Consider the following 20,049-nt stretch of genomic DNA (forward strand, 5'->3'; position numbering starts at 1 on the left):
ACTCAATTTATATAAGGAAAGGTAAGATATTATTGTTCATAATCTTTCTACAGAACTCCACTTTCAAACATCCGAATAATCACTGAAAGTTGAACAATAAAGTGTATCAGCTCAAAGATAAGGAGTGGAATCTTCAAGATGTGCAACCATGCCCTTTCAGGTTGAAGGCAGACTGAGAAAAAGGGATATAAGCCTTGACTGCCCAGAAACACTACAAAGCAATCTGTATAATGAGTGGTTCCCCTTTTGGACTGAGATGACTTGTCATTCAGTTCATACGTCGTAGCTCGATACATCCATCCCTGTTGTACTCAGCTCTTCCAAGCCTGAGGGGGAAGGAAAATACAGTTGGAATGACATAAAGAAATGATGCGTTCTCCAAGGGGGAGAGAAAACATGAAATGTATATTAAATTAAATGAATTATTACTTTTATTCAGTTGTTTTGATGGGGTTGTTGCAATAAAGTAACCATGTTAACTAAAATGTGAGAGTTTTGCATTTAATACTTGTATGAACATGCTAATACGATTCCCTCAGAACATTTTGCAGAAACTGGTTATGTCCTTAGTGTATATAAAAATGTCTAAGCGCACATTGTTGTTTCCATGTGAGGAGTACAGATTCAAATAAGCCCTCACACAGCATGCAGCCACATTTCAGATGTACAAACTCATAAATGTCTCCTATCAAATAAAGCAAAAGAAACTCAATTAAAGGAAGAGATCTGGTGGGGATTGCAACAAATTAGGTGACTGACAAGCTCAGTAATCTAGAGCATATAGCATTTTTCATCTAATAGCTCTCACAGATGTCCTTGGAAAATGGAGTGTGTGGTGATGTTGAGCTGATAGAGTGGGAGGAGAGTGGAGCTTCTGTGGTGCGGGGGTCATGTAGGAGTACAGTGACAATATCTTCCGACAACGTCCCATCTTCTTCTTGCTTCGTCAGCACCCTCTTTAAAGCAGGGATGTCGTATTTAATCAAATTACCTGCAGGAGCTGCTCCTTCTTTTATTAATTAATTGAGGGGCTGGTGGGGGTCGGAGTGTATGAAGGAGCATGGAATAGTTCCTTTGGGATAAGAGTGTGTTTGTGCTCTCTGAAACATGAACCGGAGAGGACTGAGCTAACAGGAGCTGACAGTGGCAACCCACCCCAGCGCTTGACTGTGAGAGAACCGCTCGGCTTTTTTCATTCGAGCCTCATTAGGGAAACAGTGAGAGGAGTCATCTGAGGCTCAGAGACAGGAGCTGGGTCTGGTGCCGCTGCTTTTCAAAGAAAAGTGGATCAGGTTTGACTAAAGATGTCAAGAGTTTGAGGCTCAGAAGCTGTTATGTTAAGCGATGGTGGGGAATAGCAGGCTCTTATCCAGTTACACTGCTACACAGAGGGATCCTGAATTAGCACTGGCATTGAGCAATGTACGATTTATTTTTTTGGTCTAATCATATCATTCTAAGGTTAAAACTCTAACCTAATTTCTTTTTAGGATTGATTTTATCAATGAAGATAAAATGCAACAAGTTAAGTCTTAATGATGACTCCATGTCTTCTCCTCCATTTTCCCCCCTGAGCTTTGACCCCCATGGCTCTCAGGTGTAAAATGAGTCTGGCCAGCCTATAGGGTGCGCGGAACAAAGCCAGTGTGACATTTTATCTGACGGCAGCTCCTGTGGGGCCTGAGCAATGCTGCCGAACTGTCAGGCAGACTTCAGCGCAATGAGGAAAGGGGAAGAAAGCCAAATAAACAGAGGCCTGGCGCAATCTCCCCATCGCTACGCGGTGCAGACGGACCCCGAGAGAGACATCCTCTGGGACTGCAGGAGGCCCAAGATGAAACAGAGAGCGAGAGCTAACCTTTTTGTTGTTGATGAAACCTAGTTCTTTTAAGCGCTGCTAGATTTAAGGGAAGAAGTGCAAAGTAAAGGAAAAAGCAATGGATTCAGCTCTTTGAATGTGGAGACCCTTTCTGGAAACAAGACCACCAGATCAAGAAAAACATATATTCATTCTTTGTAGGACATAGAAACAGGTGCATTGTATCATTTGTGCCCTCCATCTAACATACAACAACATCTGATAGCCTCACTTCTTCTATTATAAAAGTATTATGGAAATCATACACACTATTTCAAAAGCATTTCATTTTCTCAGGGTGAAAGAATTGGCACGTTTTATCAGCAAAGGAATCTGTGAAGTCAAGCCAGCCAAACACCCTCGTAGGTTGAAGGTAATAAATTCTGCATATGTAGAAAGTAGCGGTTTCAGAAAGAGAGCCAACTGCTAATATCAATATGTCAAATTTGTTCAGCTTTTGGAGAACATCATTAACAAACTACATAATGGAAGATAGGCATTCACTGATACATTTTCTTCTTTGCTTTTGATATAAGAGTAAAAATTTGTCTTTTCAAACACATTTTAAAGAAAGCTGCTGCACGGATCCACATTTGCTTCTTTTGAGGAAACCTTTAAAGTGCTTTTAAACTGCTAAATGCAGATGTGGAGGTGTCTGATTAAGTGTGTAGCATCACAAAGCCCCACTCACCCGCTCATCTATATAGGGTGGTATTAACCTCCTAATGCCTTCACAGGCAGTTTGAAGAGATCCCAACTGCTGATGTTAAGCTGGAACTGGAGCTGGAGCCCCAGGAAGCTCTGATCAAATCCCCAGCTTAGTTCTCCACTGTGCACCACATTGCTCTCTTCAGTCTCACATTGCCCAGTCTGGCCCAGCTTATAGCAAAAGTGAATCCTCTTTCGCTGTTTTCCTGCTGTGAAGAAGAGGAAGATCACAGCACTGAGATGCCAAAATCAGATAGGGAAGAAAAAAAGAGGGAAAGCAGAAAGCAGCAAGGTGCAGGGAGAAGTGGGATAGTGATTGAGAGGTACTTTACCACGGTGCAGTTAGAGGAAAGTCTTGAGTTTCTCCAGTGTCAAAGTTCACTCAAGACAGACAGGAGCGGGAGACAAATTCCACTGCCTCTGGTTAGCAGCAGCAGACCTCTGAGAAGGGGCTTAACACTTCTTTTACAAGTGACGGACACTTTCAAATCAGACTTAGATCCATTGGTTAGTAGTGTCAGGCTTTTAAGAGCAAGGCCAACAACAGCCAGAAGGTTAGACCCTTTATGCCTGAGCTTAGTTGGTCAGAGCTGCTGCTCATCATGATGCCAGCTCCATATTTTGTACCTTTTTTTCCCCACAACAAAGAGCAAATGCATGCTATTATCCTTGACCTAAGCAACTGCTCACATTGCTATTGTTTTGGCACTTAATCAAATTGATATTGTGGGAAAGCAAATGGGCAGTGCCCAGTCTTCGGTTCATGAGCACGCCTAGACTCTGCCAGTTTTCGCTGGCTTGTGCACTGTCCATAGACCGAGTTGGTGCGTTTGGCTGCTAATATGCATGGTAATGAGAGACTGGCTGTTGGGAGGGAAACAAAAGTGCTGTCATAATTGAGTTAGATTAATTAAAGACACTCTGCTGTATTCTTACAGATCAGCGCATCTTGTTAGAAGGCTGTGGGCTGAGGCACTGGAGGAGGTGTGTTTCTGGCCACAGTGTATGTGTTTGTGCATGTGTAAGCTGCAGATCGTGCGTTAGCTAGGTTGTTGTGCAACGAACTAATTGAAATGAGAGGCGATGTGCGAGTCTCAGCCAACATGGCCGGTCCATTTGTCAGGGTGACATCACTGCACTCACACCCCATCCATCTCCGTGCGGCACCACAGAACCATGCTCCTCCTGGTGATTAATATCCATACCTCCCTCACTGCACTGCAACCACCCCCTCCTCCACTTGCACCTTGCACCCACAAACAAGCAAACAATCTCACACACTCGGCTGGAAGCCCTCCTCTTCACTTGTGCGCACAGTAACTGCACACTCACACGGACTCACAGACATGGCACCGTTTACTTTTTCGCACACACGGGGTTGCAGCCTAAAGCTAAATGGGTTAAACAGATAAACTTTTTGATCCAAATACAAACAATGCATGGGCTTTAATAATAAAAAAACTCTTCTTTGCAATGTTCCTTCAGTTTATTAAGGTTTGTGTCCATTAGTATTGCCATCTTAAAGTTTCATTAGAACCTTTTCATTGTTTGTATCTTGACTTTGAGTAGACAGTTTGTTGATTTTTGTTTTTGTTTCACCCATTCCATTGTAGATTTGCAGGTGTGTTTCGTTTCATTGTCCTGTTGCATGACCCAGTTATATCTCAGCTGTCAGAACAGAAAGTCTTCAATTTGACTGTAGAATAATTTGGTGTTTAGAGGAGTTCATTGTTGACTCGAGAACTGTTCTGTGGCTGGAAAACAGGTGCAGATCATCAACACACTAATGCCATACTTGACAAGTGGTACAAGAAGTCTTTACCAAAATAGTGTGCTTAGTGTCTATTCTTTGGTTGACTGTCTGTCTCTGGTCCTTATAAGCTGTGCCCTCAGGCTGAACTTTCTGGGATGTCTACTTCTGGAACGATTGATCGTTTGGAAAGATTGTCAATTTCTAACTGTGAAATGATAGACTACAAATTGTTTGGAGATGACCTTGTGGCCCTTTCCAAGATTGATGGGCAGCAACGGTTGCTTCTCTAAAATCGTTGCTTATGTCTTTACTCTTTGACATTAAATGCACACCTGAGTGCTCCAGATCAGCAAACCATTTTCATAGAGGTGCAATATTTTGCTGACAATTTGTTAATCAAGTGCATTTGATCAGCAGCAAATAGCTACAACTTACCCATTTAACAGAGGCAGAAAGGCTTTATGCATGTTTTGCACATTTGCATTTTAACTTATTTCCGTTACTATCAGCAGGAAATAATGGTTTTGTCATAATCATTAGTTGTACATCTACAACTGATTAACCTTAGGAGTCAACATGATTTAAGATGAAAGCCACAGCTAAAGAATATTAGCCAACACATACATGGCTATACATGGATGTTGAGCTAAAATTGAAGTAAAACTTTATGTGGCCATAGCTGAGAGTTGTTAGCAACACTTACTTTGAGCTTTAAAAGATTACATGACACAGTGTGTGACTGTGCATTGTGTACATAATTTCTCAATATAAAATAATCTTAGTCAAAAACTCTGGCATAAAAGGCAGCAGGCAATATGCAATCCTTCAAGGAATGCTAGGCCTTTAATTTATTTTTTCTTTTGAAGCCATGTCCAAATCAAAGCACAACCCCACTGGCAGCAGCACTAACATTTTGTGGCCAAAATCACAATACCCATCTCAGGACAAATAAAAATCACTCAGACAGGGCAACACCACGCTACTAAAGTCAAAGAAAACAGCTTTTATTTAATTTAATGAAGTAGATTTAGAGGGAAAGTTGGCAGGGTTTTATATTACAATCACAAGGAGACAGGTTTTATAGCATCAGGAATAAAAGCTGGAGAAAGCTTCATAGATTTGTCTCTCAGGTTCTTGTGTGGAAGTGTCAACCAAAACTAAGCTCATTACAGCTAGCTACCAGAGCTATTCCAACCTGAGGAGGAGAGGATTTGGGCTTTGAAGAGCCTTTAAATGATGACCTTTCTTCCCTGCTCTGCTCCTGTGATGTGCTTTGATAAGCTGAGGCTCTGATCTCTTCCTTGGTATCAAAGCACATCGCTGCACACTGAGCTGCTAAACTTTCTCACCATACCCTCAAATTACATCATCCAAGCTTGCATGTCATGTTTCACACAACGCCTTTGAAGTTGTTCAGCCAAGGGCCAAAATATAAGATAGAGCACCCTGTAGACGCTTCAAATAAAAGATTCTGATTGTGCAAAGAATGCATTTTTTTCTATCTAAATATTTCACTTTTTGTTAGGGCAAATTGTTCTTAATGAAAATCTCTCCACCATGCATGTTCCTCCAAGTGAACCAAAGTGCTGCTTAACCTCACAGTTGTGACTCTCAAACACCAGTTTCTCCCTTTTCTCTTGTGGAAGCAGGCAGGCCCGCCTCCGCACCAGCTGTGAGATGCAAAGCTCGCCTTCATGTAAAAGCATTTTGCTGTCTTTGAGAATCCTGTCTGCGCTATTATGTGAAAGGAGAGATGCTGAGAGATACCGAGAAGAGAGAAGGTGTTAGGTAGTGGGTGAAGGAAACAGAGGAAAGTATGGAGAACAGAGAAAGAAACACCGAGAGGAGGCAGACAGGAAATGGAGAGATGGCGTGGGGGAGGACAGAGAAGAGGCAAAGGAGAGCTGCAGAACTGAAACACAGACAGCCGCTGCAGTCGACATGTGATTGATTGAGTGGCGCTCAGATGCCAGGGGTCATACATATGCAAACTGCTCATTTGTAGCTGCTGCCAGGGCTGCTGTTCACCAGAGCCCTTGAATTGTGTCTTCTGACCACCGGAACACAATCAGATTAAGCAACCCCCACCCTAACGTCACATGCGGGACGACCAGCAGCTGCCACGAACGCCACCAGTTCTGACTTTAAGTATGTGTTTTTCCATCCCTGCCTGCCATAACGAGCCGCTGTCTGTTTGCAAGAAATCTGGGTTTTAGGGGCTCAGATATGTGTCAGATGAGCTTTGTTGTTTGTGCAGCACAGATTGTCCCTCTTGACATTTTGTCAGTTGTTTGTCTTTTCCCGTGGCTCTGTTGCACACAAGCCAAGCCAGCGGATCAGTGCGTGTGTGAATGTAAAGCTGCACAGTAAGCATAATGCTCCATTTTCAAGATCATACAACCACCTTTCTCCATCACAGTCTAGGTTCAAACTGCTCATGTCGCCATTTCTGTCTTCAGCGTGGGAATGTTTTCAGGAGCGACCTACACAAGTGTATCCATTCAGTTTGAACTCTGTGTTTGCTGTAACATCTGATGCTGTCATTTGAAGTCATCTGAGAGTTCTTCCAACTAGAAATTAGGCCTCAAGCAAACTGTCTGTATTTAAAAAAAATGACTAGAACCCTGACTGGCAGAAATGTCTGGTAGCCATCTGCATTACGTTTGAGATATGGTTAAAAAAGCACACGCACTTCAGATTAAAAAAACAGTCCAGAGCTCAGATACAATGGAACTGAATGAGAAGGATGTGTGCAAGTTAAACTCTGGGAGAATGAGAGAGAAAATCGTAAGAACTATAGCAGTGAGAGACACACTGGGTGACAGAAGACACGAATATCTACATTTTAATGGATGAACTATGTAAAAGGTGTAACATTTGTGGGAGTAAGGAGATTTATTTCCAAAGCACAGCTCAAAAGTTAATGTGCGACACCATCGAGCTGAATATTCCATGGTAAAAGCCTAAAACTTAAGCTGTGATTGTGTAACAACTGTAAAAAAAATTATTAAAGGCTTTTCATTCCTTGAAGGAATGCATATCACCTGCTGCCCTGAAAAAAACTCTGTAAGAGGTCACGTTCAACATATGTGTTGAGAATGACTTTAGCTACCACATCAAAATTTTAGCTCTATATTTGTAAATTGACTGAGTTGTAGCCATTTTTTGTGTTTGCTAAGGTTGATTAGCTGTGGTGGCCATCTTCAATTGGACTGACTCCAAAAGTGAATCACTTGTAGATGAATATCCAGTGATTCTTTTTTGAATGATGTATTTATGATATATCTTGCTAACAGACAAACATGTCTGATTCCAAGAGTTAATAATAATATTTTAAGCAAAGAGCTTGTGCAATAAGTAGCCCTTGGAGTATGTGTTGTTAACAAGTCTCATCTACAACTGCACCGAATATTGTCATGTTATCTGTAAAAACTGACTGAATTTTGGCCATTTTTGTGTTTCCTAAAAGCAGTTGGCTATAGCAGCCATCTTAAACTGAACTGGCTTCAAAAGTTAATTATTTGTAGATGTACAGCCATTGTTTATTTATTGAAAATTTCATTAAAATTTGGTTCATGAGATATTTTGCTAACAGACAGACATAGTGGACTTCAAATAGTAAATGGCAAAATTAAAAAATTTTGCACAATCTGTTCATGCCTAAAATTATGTATTGGGGATCAGTCTCAGCTGCTCCCACGCCAAATTTAAAGTCAATATCTGTAAAATTGACTGAGTTGTGGCCACTTGTGTCATTTTAAATTGAGATAACTCCAAAATGTAATCAGTTGTAGATCACCATCCAAAGATTACTTTCAACAAGTTTCAATAAAATTCATCTAGTGGTTCATGAGATATTTTGGTAACAAACATGTGAAAGCACACACACACGAGCTAAAGAAAATTGTTGTCTGTCATTGCATTGCACTGGTGGGCGATGATTAAAATGCCAGGTTAGACAGGCAAAATCCAACTTCCTGGTATCTGTTTAAACTTTAAATGATGTTTCTATGGTGAAGTATCCCTGAGCTACAGAGCTCCAAAGAGTGCTTGGTTTTCTCCTCTGCTTTTCCAATATCCCATTGTAATATATTTGGTAAGTTTTCACATTATTTTGTTTTTTTTTATCTACACCCTCCAATATACTGTTATCTAAAGTCAAGGCATGCTATTCCTGATTGAACTGCATGTTTTGATGTATTTTTGCATCAGTTTTTGTAAAGCTGTGGGAGGAGTAGGGAATCAGAAAATGTGACGAAAACTGAAGAATAACGTCCAAATAGTCACATGGGTGCTTCACTGCTTACGCACTGGCAGCATCAATTATTTATTCCTGATGGCGCCAGTTCATGCATAAATTCTTTTTATCTGTTTTGTAGTTTGATTGAGCAATCGTGTTATATTCAGTAATTTGGACATGATGATCAGGGGAGGGAAAAAATGCAGTTTTATCTTTCCGAGCCTTTCTCTTCTCTTTCACCGGAACACAAGGATGTGGTGTTGAGTAAATGGCCTTCTGTGTTCAGGCTGCCATAAAGAGGCTTTCTTGTGCTTGGACTGCTCTTGGTCTCTCTCAACCTCCTGCTTTCAGATCAGTTTGTGCTTCAGCCATGCTATTGGCCGGCGAGCTGTAAACAGGAGCACTAATCCGAGTGACAGTCACCTTCATTCAGGACCTCGCCCCCTTCTTTTTACTCTGCCTTCTTTTGCTTTTTTTTTTCAAACTTGTTGGCATGCCGGAGTCCTTGCTCTAGAAGAAAAACAAAAAAGAAATGTGATGGAAATGGAAAAGATGGACCACTAGATATACCCCATGCTCATCGTGAGCCTGACACACTGGCTCTTTATGTGGGTCCTTCCAGCCTATGCTTCTCATCCACACCCCCTAGGCTCCCATTCAGCCTGGGCCCGGCTTGGGGGAAGTTGGAGCTCTTTTGTAGTGGAGAATTCTTAGCAGGGGCTGTCGAGGCTGCGACTGTGTGGGTCTTTATTTTCCCAAGAAAAGAAAAGGGAGGGAGAAGAGATAGAGGGAGAGGCCAAAAGGGACTGGATCGTGGTGGTGGTGTTGGCGGTGGGGGTTAGAACCAGAGGAGATTTTGGACACAGACTGCCTTGTTAATAGGAGCCCCCAAAGAGGGAGAGGATGAGAGGGAGAAAGAAAGAGAACAAGATGAACTAAAAGCTAAAACGAATTCAACAGAAAGCTTTAAAAAAAAAAAATCTCCACTGTTACGTCACTGTTGTTATTTTCATTCTCCATTTCTCCTCCTTCTTGTCTTTTCTACTTCTTCTCCCAGTCTTTCCCTCCGCCTGCCCAAGCACAGCTCACACTTCGGCTCCATAACAACCCCCACTTTCCTTCCTCACTCTTTCTCACCTTCCATCATTAGTTTACCCACATTCCATTATCTGGGAGACCGGGCTAAGAGAGATGTCTGGGGTCAAAGTGATCATTATCATCACTACTTTTCCGCTACACTCTTGAGTTATAGCTCTCTGTATAGGAAACAGACATTTAAATCATAATCAATAGAGCAATATTAATGTGGAGAAGCGAGGCTGTAGGAAATCATCTCCTCGGCTCAGGGAGAAATGCAGACGCTCAGTTAGGTTGAGTTAGTGCCACGCAAATATGGATAAAATAAGATAAAGCTGCAGAATGCATCATGTAGCATCAGGCTTAGCAAGTGTTATGTTTCTTTATTTATTTTAAAAACACTTACACTGGTATTCCTATATTTTAAATGAATAGTTTGGCAGTTTTCAAGTGGGTTTCTGTGTACAAGTTAAAAATAATGTCTTACCAGCTGTAAATAGCTTCTTGAATGACCCCACTTTGGAGAAATGAAGTTTATGTCTGAGCTAACAGCTAGTCCAAACACAGATAAGACCAAAGGTTGCTTCCATCTTAAAACCAGTCCAGAATGTGTCCAAAATGTAATAGCAGTTCATGCAAATGCTTTTTTATAAATCTTTACACTGCCATCAGTGTCTTAGTACACTGTTATTTACCTATCATTCAGTGGTTATTTCCAAGCGTCAGAAACATCAACCGTTGCAACATTTAGTACTTGCGGGACATGCAGTCGGAAATTTAATAATGCTTCCATCAAAATAACCATTTAGTGCAAAATTGACAGCATTGTAGGCATATAAATAGTAATGTTTGCATGAGATGATGTGAAACTGATAAACTAGAGCTGTTTTGAGATGGCATTTGTAAATGGGCCATAACCATTACAGGTTTGTCAATACAGTGCAAGTAGACACACTCTTAAAGCAGATTTTACCACTTTAAAACAGCTCTAATCTTCGAAGTTTCACTGCAGTTTATGCAAAAGCTATCGTTTAAACCTTTGCATTGCCATTAGTTTTGGTTTCCATTGTTATGTCATCAGGAATATTTTGACATTTCCACCAGGCGTGACCCTTGGATGCCCTGGAAGTGCTACATGTGGCTACTTTGGGTCATTTTTAAGCTTGTAAATAACCAAAGAAATCCATGTAAATAACTGCGCTGAGAAATCAATGGTGGTATAAAAGTTTACAAAATAACTCCCGTAGGAACATTTAAGAAATGTTTGGAAATTAGAGTTATTAAAGATGTCATCAGTCTCTAGTCTTAGCAGCGTTTGATCTAGCTATTAGCTCATCAGTCCTTTTAGACATAAAGTCCATTTCTCTAAATCCAGGTCATTCAAGAAGTTATTTACAATGGGTAAAATAATACAGATTTTAAACTTCTACAAAGAAACTCATTTCAAAATTCCATCAAGATTCCTTTAAGATAGCTGACAGAAGACAGTTTGGAAGTGGGAATATGCTGCATGGGAATCATCTGTTCTCTGGATGTCAGAGTGTACTGAAGCTCAGAGAGAGAAGGTGCTGTCATGCTGTGTATATTAACTGACCCTCTGGTTATGTTAAGGTGACAAGGAAAGCAATGTTTCTTCCAGGGGAAGATACACACACACACATACACATACACACATTAACGTGTCCAGCCAGGACGATGCAATGAGACAGGTGCGACCTGACCCGGCTCTGACCAAACCACAGTCACTGTTGCCACTCCGACTAAGATCAGAGCTGAAACTATGTCTCCGTGCTGCCACAAAGAGAAAATGTCAGCTCTCCATGAAGTACCAGCAAGCACTCCACATTCCTGTCAAGGCAGGCTAGTTTTTAAGCATGATAGAAAAATCCCATCATGTAATCAGCCTGTACAAATTACAGCTCTAACACGCAGAGAAAAAAGCACCAAATCACTGTTATTAACTCATAACAGTTTGTTTGTGTGATGAAGAAACTGTCATGCAAATGTAACATCTAATCCAGCTGATGTGTGGAGACAAGTTAGATGCCGTATTTAAAAATCTTTGTTTCAGCCACAAAGACGAACTGAAAAGATCTCCTTTGACGTGACCTTTTGTAAGTTCATGCTCAAACCTGTTTTCTCCGGATTTGCTTTAAATGATTCAAGACGGCCGACTTAAATAAAGATCAGTTACATTTGTCTTTTCGTGTTTAGTTCAGCTTCAGGGCATTTTTCTCTTTTTGATGCGCCTGTTTCTTTTGTCAAAGCAAACACATCTTAGGGAAAATCTTGAGCTTTATATCCAAAGCAGTGATGTGTCTTGTAGAAGAGAGAACAAATATATGTCAAGTAAAGCAGGAATGACATTCTACCTGTAGAGCTGTTGAGACTGAAGTGAAAATATCACAAACTGTAAACAGTCACTTCTTACTAAATTAAAAATTAGATTAGCGCTAATTCGTTTGCATGCATTAACTTTTCAGTATCAGATCAACTTGATTTATGGCTTAATTTATGACTGAAATGCACCGTTTGTGTCAAAGTCATTTGGTCAGATCATTTAAAAGAAAAAACTGCATAGTGACTTGAACTGGAGTGGCGAACAAAGACAGCTTTTATGTGACTGCAGTAATTAAATGCTTTTTTTATAGAGCACCTAGTGTTTATTAGCGATTTCAGCTGTAAGTCAGGTTGAGTAGTGCAGTCAAGCACACAAGCGATCTAACGATACCGTTCACAAACACTAAGCTGCAGCCCCAGAATCCCAGGGTCATGTGTAGGTGTGAGCTGTGAACAGAGCGGGAAGTGTGTTGCACATCACGGTTCGTGTGCTGCCAAAACCCACGCAGCGCTGATCAGACGGGGCTCATCTGCTAAGTCTGGAAATCCAGAACCCAGTTCTTTTATCAGTGAGGAGATATTTGGTTGACTCAAACCAGAAACAAAGTGAACCTCCGTGGCTCATGTGTCAGTATTTAAACGAAAACAAATAAAAATCAGCGGCGAGTCTGTGCTTCAGTGTGAAAGTCTGGAGTTGATGCACAGGTGATTATTTTTGTAAGCATAGATGCACAAACATCACCAGCACTTGTGCGTCAAGACAAAAGAAGCACAGTGAATGTAAAAATAGACATAGCCATGCATAAAAACAATTACGTTACTATCTTAATTGGTTTCCAAAGCAAATACTCTCCGTCACCTTTCCAATTAAAACACAACCAGGAGCTATGGTGGATGTATTTTTAAACGCTCCCTGCAGCATGTCTTATTTAAGATGCTGGATTCTGCCTCCACTTCTTAATGACCCACGTTTTATAAAGATGCAGAACACAAACGCATGACAGAAAACTGTGGAACTGGGCTATATTTAATGTGGCAGACGAGGGCCCAACTGTAATCATTTACTTTTTGTCGTCTCCTAATCCCAGATAATGCAAAGGCAAATGGGCAATGTTTGCAATATTTTTTCAATTAGGCTAACAGTTGTACAAAATTCCCTTTACATGTCTGTCTCATGACACTGCTCAGCCCATCTGACATATAGTTGGTGAAGTGTGAACTGTTTTGCAAATGAGGGCTATTCTGGGAGTCACATCTCCTCTGACTCCCTCTTCCATGTACCCTGGAGAAGGCTGTAAAAGCTGTTGTCCTTTGGTTATGATGGACGGCGAGGAGGAGCCGCGAGATAAGGAAGAGAAGAAAACGCTCTTCAGCCGGAGCCCTCCTTTCTCCTTTTTCTGTCTCTGTCTGCCTCCCTTCCTCTGCCTGTCTCGTTTAGAGTCTCTCTCTCTGCGTGTGCCCTGCTGCTCTGTCATCCTCAGGGATGCATCTGAAGGAGACCATCTGTTGATCCATTTGTCTCCTGCTTTGCTTCCTGAGCCACAACCTCTCTGCTATCAACAATCAGGCCTGGCCTATTCCCCTGCCTACCCTTTTTAGTAGTACCAACAGACCCTCGGGGGCGAGGGTGCTCAACTGTTGGGGGTTGTGCCCAGATTTTCCTAATGAGTTAATGGCTTTGAGAATTTTTGTTTTTTTTACTCACACACAATCTCATTTTCAAAACATTACCCAAAAGAGATACATGGGAGGATGTAAGTAAATAAATTAATCAAGACATGGTGCATACTTGACCTGTACTATAGGCAAAATTTTACCCCAAACCAGGATCTTTTTATAACCCTAAAGAAATAGTCGGTATCAAAACTTGATTAATGATCTCAAACTGTGTCAAGGGCAAATGCTAACCTGGGACTTGTAGAAGAAATACTTTGAGTTTACTCAGTTCAATTTAGGTTATTTGCACCAATTCACAACAAGTCATAAAACACAATTCAAATCCAAATCATTCAAACCAAATTATATTATAATTCAAAGTTATAAAATTCTGTCAATTATAAAATACTATAGGGATTTAACAAAACACAGAATTAAATTTGGTGCAACCTCAGGTTCAGTACAACAAGGAATGCTAAATGCTAGTTGTTCTTTTCTATTTTTTTAACTTATTTTAAACAGACAATAAATCTTCCTGAAGCTGAGACAAAAAAAACAAAAAAAACACACTTTTGCTAATGAGGGCAGGCAATGTAAAGTAGAATTTGTCAGCTGGTAACCTCACTTTCAAAATAAAAGGCTAATAATCATGTTGCGCTGTTTTATTCATAGTAGGACAAAAATAAGCTTTTGTTCTAGTTCATTTAATTTAAACTTAAAACAGAATAAAAGACAATTCAGAACTAAATACTATCTCCTGATGTGAAAATACAAAACAATTAAAAAGTTAAGCACTCACAACAAGCTTCTCAGCTACTTGAGTGTGCTGTCCATACAAAGATGAAACTCATTAAATGTGTGTTGACATATTTAACAGCGTTTATTAGAAGAAACCATGACCCTTTTGGAGTCCCTTATATTCACCTCTTACTGTTTCCACTGTGAACAAAACATTTTATGCTGCTGGTTTGAAACCAACAGTCAGGTCTTTGAGTGCCTGTTAACTTCTAAAACTACCCATTCTCACTTTGCTTTGGTTGCTTTCACCGGTACCTTCCTCTACTTCTTTGTCATTGTATCAGTTAGCAAAAAGGAACTTGCGTTTTACGCTGGCAAATGTCTAAATAGTGAGGGCATCTGTCCAAAAAAATCACTCTAGGTGAGCTTCATACTCATGACATTTGTATTTTCATACTCTTTTTTTGGGGGGGGGCATTTTTCTTGATGGATACATCAAAGGAAATTTATTATGAATAGGTCATTGACCTCAACTGGCTGTAAACAAACACCACATGTCACTGTTGCTACTTACTTTAGAGAATTTTGTGGAGTATTAGTAGACATGAAGGCTTTTTTTTTACACAAACAACATAGCATGAAGAACTGGTGACCCTGAAAAAAAGCTACTTTCCAATCTTACCTTAATTGAGCAGTGAAATCAGTAAAAGCACACAAATTAAACCTTTTTTTATCCTTTTTTGCTGTTAACCGTTTGCCTCTCCCCACAGACTTGAAAACAGAGTTCATTATTACATGAAGGCATGGAGCATGAAATAGATATTAGCAGCAGAACTAGGACGCTGAAGGACCATCACTGGAGGCCTTTAAACATCCACCATCAACACATTTATTGCTTGTGAAAGAGAATTGGGTGTTGGTTTCCACACATCTCCGAGCTGTCACCTCACATGCATGCCGGGGGATTTGATGGACACCGAGTCCACCAAAGGGACTTTAGGGATTGCTTGCCTTTGATCTTCTCCTGCGACTCTCGATTACCCATCATTCAGCAGGGCTTTGGCCCCGGAGAGCAGACTGGAAAGGGTGGCATGTTAACACGAGCACTGATGTACCCAGGAGACATTCACTTTTCCAACTCAGACCTCATATTGCAGATTATACTGACACAGGGGGGAAAATGTACACATGTCATAAATGTTTGGGCTGAAATTGTTGAAGAAGTATAAGAGAGATTGAAAATATGTCAGGGGAAGACATTGAAAATGATTGTAAATCTTATTATCAGTTTTTTTCTTCATTCTGTCCATAAGGTTTTCACAGATGTGCAAGTTGCTCATCAGAAATGCTGAATAATCCCTCAATACTCTATAATTTATGGTTGGTGTTTACCTGGGGAGACATGCCATTGATTTTCCATAAGGTTCAGATGACATGTGGTCTATTTTACCAACAGCCATGTCATGTAATAAGTCATGATTGCACTGCAGCTGTCACCTCTCAGGATGGTTTTTATCACAAAATGAAAATAGGGTCAGTCGTTGCAGATGACCTTTGATTTTTTTATAGTTAAATCAAATCCTTTTTTTTTTTTTTTTACACCAATGCATTTATTGTCTTTTATTGTCTGAGTGTTCATTTTTCTCATCTTTTTGCTTTGCAGGCTTCCTTAGTACAGGTGACCAGGCTGCTAAAGGAAACTACGGGCTCTTGGACCAGATCCAGGCTCTAAGGTGGATTAGCGAGAACATCGTTTTCTTCGGAGGAGATTCCAACCGCATCACTGTATTCGGCTCTGGGATCGGAGCTTCCTGTGTCAGTCTGCTCACCCTCTCCCACCACTCTGAAGGTACAGAAAAACTGGGAAATAGGGGTGGGGGAATATGTCTGCTGGTTGATAGTTTTTGATGTAGAGTAGTGCCAGAGGTTGCCAGTCTTAGAATTACAACAGGTACTTGTGTCAACATTACTTCCATTGTTTGTCCCTCCAAAAATACTCACATTTTAGGACACATCTGAATCTTTACATGAACTGCTAGTTTCAGTGTTTTCACAATAAAAAAAACATCATGTTGTATTTATATGTCTCTATATTTATATATGGTATGTTATATGTCATTGCAATCAAGGTCAAAAATAAGAGCATTGTTTAATAGAAAGGAGGTAGCTGCATTCTAATTAAATGACTCATAGAGTCCTACACTGTTCTCTTTCTTCACATTGTTGTTTATCTTCTGGCTATCCTAATGCTACCTTGGGATGATTTACGGCTCATGTTGCAAATGACTTTTACACTTAATGCAGCATGCATGCTTGTCTTGGACATGCAATAAACATCCCTCATGCACCTCTAATGTATCACTGAATTAAGATGGTAGTTTTACTGCTAATACTTGGCTAAGTTCTTGCAAGAGGCACTTTTGCTCATACAGATGAACTTACTGTGTTGGTCTAGTTGTGTTGCTGCTTAGCAAAATGGTCATTGCATCATCTGTTACTCAAAATTATTACACAAAAGTCCACCCATCAATCTAAAAGCAGTCTATTGAAATGCATTTACTTGAGAGCATCATTGTGTACATTTTATTGAAGTATTTCTATTTTGCAGTGTTGTGTGATGGGCCTGTTCCAAATGAGAGAGCTTCATGTTTAGCCTGGCTTGTGCAGCCTTCTGTGTGTTAACATGTTGACAAGCTAGAAACGTGCTGTTTTCGAGACGCATGGTGAGGAAGTTTATAAAATGTGACAAGGAAGACAAGTACACTAAAGAAATCAAGCAGTAGACAGAGGCCTGATTTCAATCAGTGTTGTGGCCATGACCCACTTCTATACAGACTTGAAAGTCTTGAATTATTCCTTATTTCCTTAAAGAATAATTCCTTATATTTCCAAGGTCACAAACGTGCTTTTAATCTTTTAAAGTGGTCCTAATCGGTATATCTTCTGGATTTCTCAAAGTCTTTCAAGTTTTGCTTTTTGTTGGTTTTATTTATTTATTTATTTATTTTTATTTTTTTTTTTTTNGGGGGGGTAGGACCTTTGGTGCTTTTTTACCAATGTTCACTCCAGTACCTGACCATTTTTAGATTCATGTCCATCTATTGTAGGCCCACGTTGCACAATATGCTGTTGTGGTGAAGTAAAATAATTGGACAGGAAATAAAGGGAAAAGCAGACAAAGTCCAAAAGATTTTTTTTATATAAAACCTTGAAAAACCCTGAAGAAATCTTAATCAAGACCACTTTCAGAGATTAGAAAATTGTCTGGCTCCTTGGATGCATAGATGAAAGAAATCAAGGGTTTCAAACTTTTACACATTATTGTTTATGTTCTTGGATGTTTGATTAGAACACCATTGTGAATTTAAATGAAGTCTTCTCAGCTAATCCTCTTTTGGACCTATTACAATACCAGATTTGTGATGTGTTTTGTGTTCTCCAATTTGCAATAAAGTGTTACTAATTGCTTTGATTTCCTCCGATGAATGATGACTGCGTTTGGATTGAATTTTTTGTCATAGATGCCTATTTTATTCATACTCTATAATGCTACGCTCCATGTAGCATGTTATTATATTGCTAGTGAAACCATCTCCTCTGCCTTCCAGTAAATTGGATATTACCGGGTCTGTTTTTTCCCCCTGAATAGAAATGTATGCCCCACTGATGGGATGAAAACTAAAAAAAAAAAAAAAGAGCAAGCAAAAACTTGAAGGGATCCTGAGAAATTGAAACAGGAAGCCTTCTATCACGGCAGGACTCTCGCTGCGAATGTTACCAATGGCAATCAGATTTCACACAGACTCTGTCGGAGCACAGATTGTTGTAATTATAGAAAGTTTAGGACTGGAGTGGGCTGCGGGATGTGACAGGAAATCCAAGTGGAGAAATGTCGTTCTGCACCTGCTTTCAAAGGCTCCACTGTAGCAGAAACTGGTGGGATGCTCTCGTTGCCCAGACAACGCAATAAACAAGAGAGGAATCAAAAAAGTTCTGCATATCAGTGCAAATTGAAGTAAAAATCTATAATCAAATGAATTATACAATGTTTTGTGAGCACACCTGCTTTCAGTGATGATTTCTGATCTGCTAGCATGCTGCTTCATCTCAGGAAGACGTTCTTATATTAAGTTTTTTAATTTGAATGGAAATTAAGCCAGGAAACAATGTGGTAAACAATGTATCCAGACTACCCTGATATTTTTATTCCCTGTTGCTCCAAATTAAAACCTCATTCCCTGTCCTTAGAATTTCAGGCTCTGGCATTATATTGAATGTAAATAAACTCCTATGTAAAATAAAGTAGCATCGAATAAGATTTCCTTTTTTGTTTGCTTTCCCACAAACATTCTCCTTCACAGCTTCTGTTCAGATCCAGGATATTAAAACCCCAGAAAAAAGGAAAGCAAATCAACAATGACGCATTGTTCTCAAGCTCCCTGGTGTGTTTAATGACAGTATTCTTACTGTACACACTCTGTCATCCCTCCCTGCGTAGACTTTCCATCTAACACACAATTTTTATGCCTACTGGTGGCTGAGTAACAACTTATCACCAATGCTCCATACTGCTCCTGAAGGTTATTTAATAATCTGAATTTTCCTATATCAAGCCAGCCCTCTGGCGTTTTTTCTTTGATCATCTGCTCCTCTGGCCCGGCCTCTGTGGCGTCCTAATGTGGGGTGCGCCGAGGGCTCCGGTCACAAGGTACATTCATCACACAGCATCTCCCTTCTGGCTTGTTTGAGGGCCTAGACGACCTCTCATGGGGTTTTATTTTATTTTTTTTTTAGGCTGTGGTCTGGACTCTGGCCTGCCCTCTACATCTAATCTCCTGCTTACTGCACCCATCTGTCTCCCTGCCTCAGAGACAGTAAAAGCATGAATGTTGTTCCTCCAGCGTGTCTCTTCTTTTTCTCCCTCTCCGCTTCCTGGTCGGCTGCATGTGTGGCGTGTTGCTATTAATAAGATGGCTTCCACGTCCGCTGTGTGGTGAGCAGTCTATCTGCACATCTGAGACTTAAGAAGCAGAATGGTCATTAAAAGCCCAGTCTCTCTTGGCAGGAGAGTGTTTTTTTTTTTTTGACCAGCTTATTAAATGTATCTCAACAGTTGCGTCCCTACTGAGGGAAATCTCTGTCCCCATCTTCTTTTTCTTTAGCTTCAAAAAAAGGAAAACAGCAAAGGAAGTTCAGAGGCAAGGACATTAGCCATTCCCACGTATTATCTATTTGGCATCGCACAGGCACTAATTGAACATGCAGATTTGGCTTTATTTCCCCCTCCTATCTCCTAATAATCGTTATGATTTAAATAGTGAGGAGGCTTCCTGATACACGAGGAGAATACCAAGTAGTCAATGATTCAGACATGTGCATTAGCACACATATTTATGAGCACATGCATCTGATGTCAGAGAATCAACAATTTTGCTTTCTCTTTTCATTCCACATGCCACATCCACAAATTTGTCTCTGTATCAGTGCAACTTTGCAAGTTGTGCATGCAAACGTGCCTCTTCACAGAGCACATACGAAGGGCTAGTTGTGGAGGCGCTGAAGGTCGTTTGGTTTCTTTTTCCTTTTTTTTCCCTCTCTCCTCTCTTCCTGTAAGCAATCAGGATAAAAGCTCTGCTTCTAAGGAAGTGCTCTCCTTTTAATGGAATGTCTTGGACATTA

At 40.4% G+C, this 20,049-nt stretch overlaps 1 protein-coding gene across 2 annotated transcripts in view; it reads left to right on the plus strand.

Annotated features, from left to right (window-relative positions):
- nlgn3a (neuroligin 3a) overlaps positions 1-20,049 on the plus strand; it is a 155,750-nt gene that overhangs the window by 86,985 nt on the left and 48,716 nt on the right. For both annotated transcript variants that reach the window (XM_017426661.2, XM_017426662.2), the window contains one exon: positions 16,034-16,219. In XM_017426661.2, the coding sequence (XP_017282150.1) occupies positions 16,034-16,219 (186 nt within the window). The remainder of the gene's footprint in view (positions 1-16,033; positions 16,220-20,049) is intronic.

The sequence above is a fragment of the Kryptolebias marmoratus genome, linkage group LG9 (assembly GCF_001649575.2).
Source record: "Kryptolebias marmoratus isolate JLee-2015 linkage group LG9, ASM164957v2, whole genome shotgun sequence".
NCBI classification, from domain to species: Eukaryota; Metazoa; Chordata; class Actinopteri; order Cyprinodontiformes; family Rivulidae; genus Kryptolebias; species Kryptolebias marmoratus.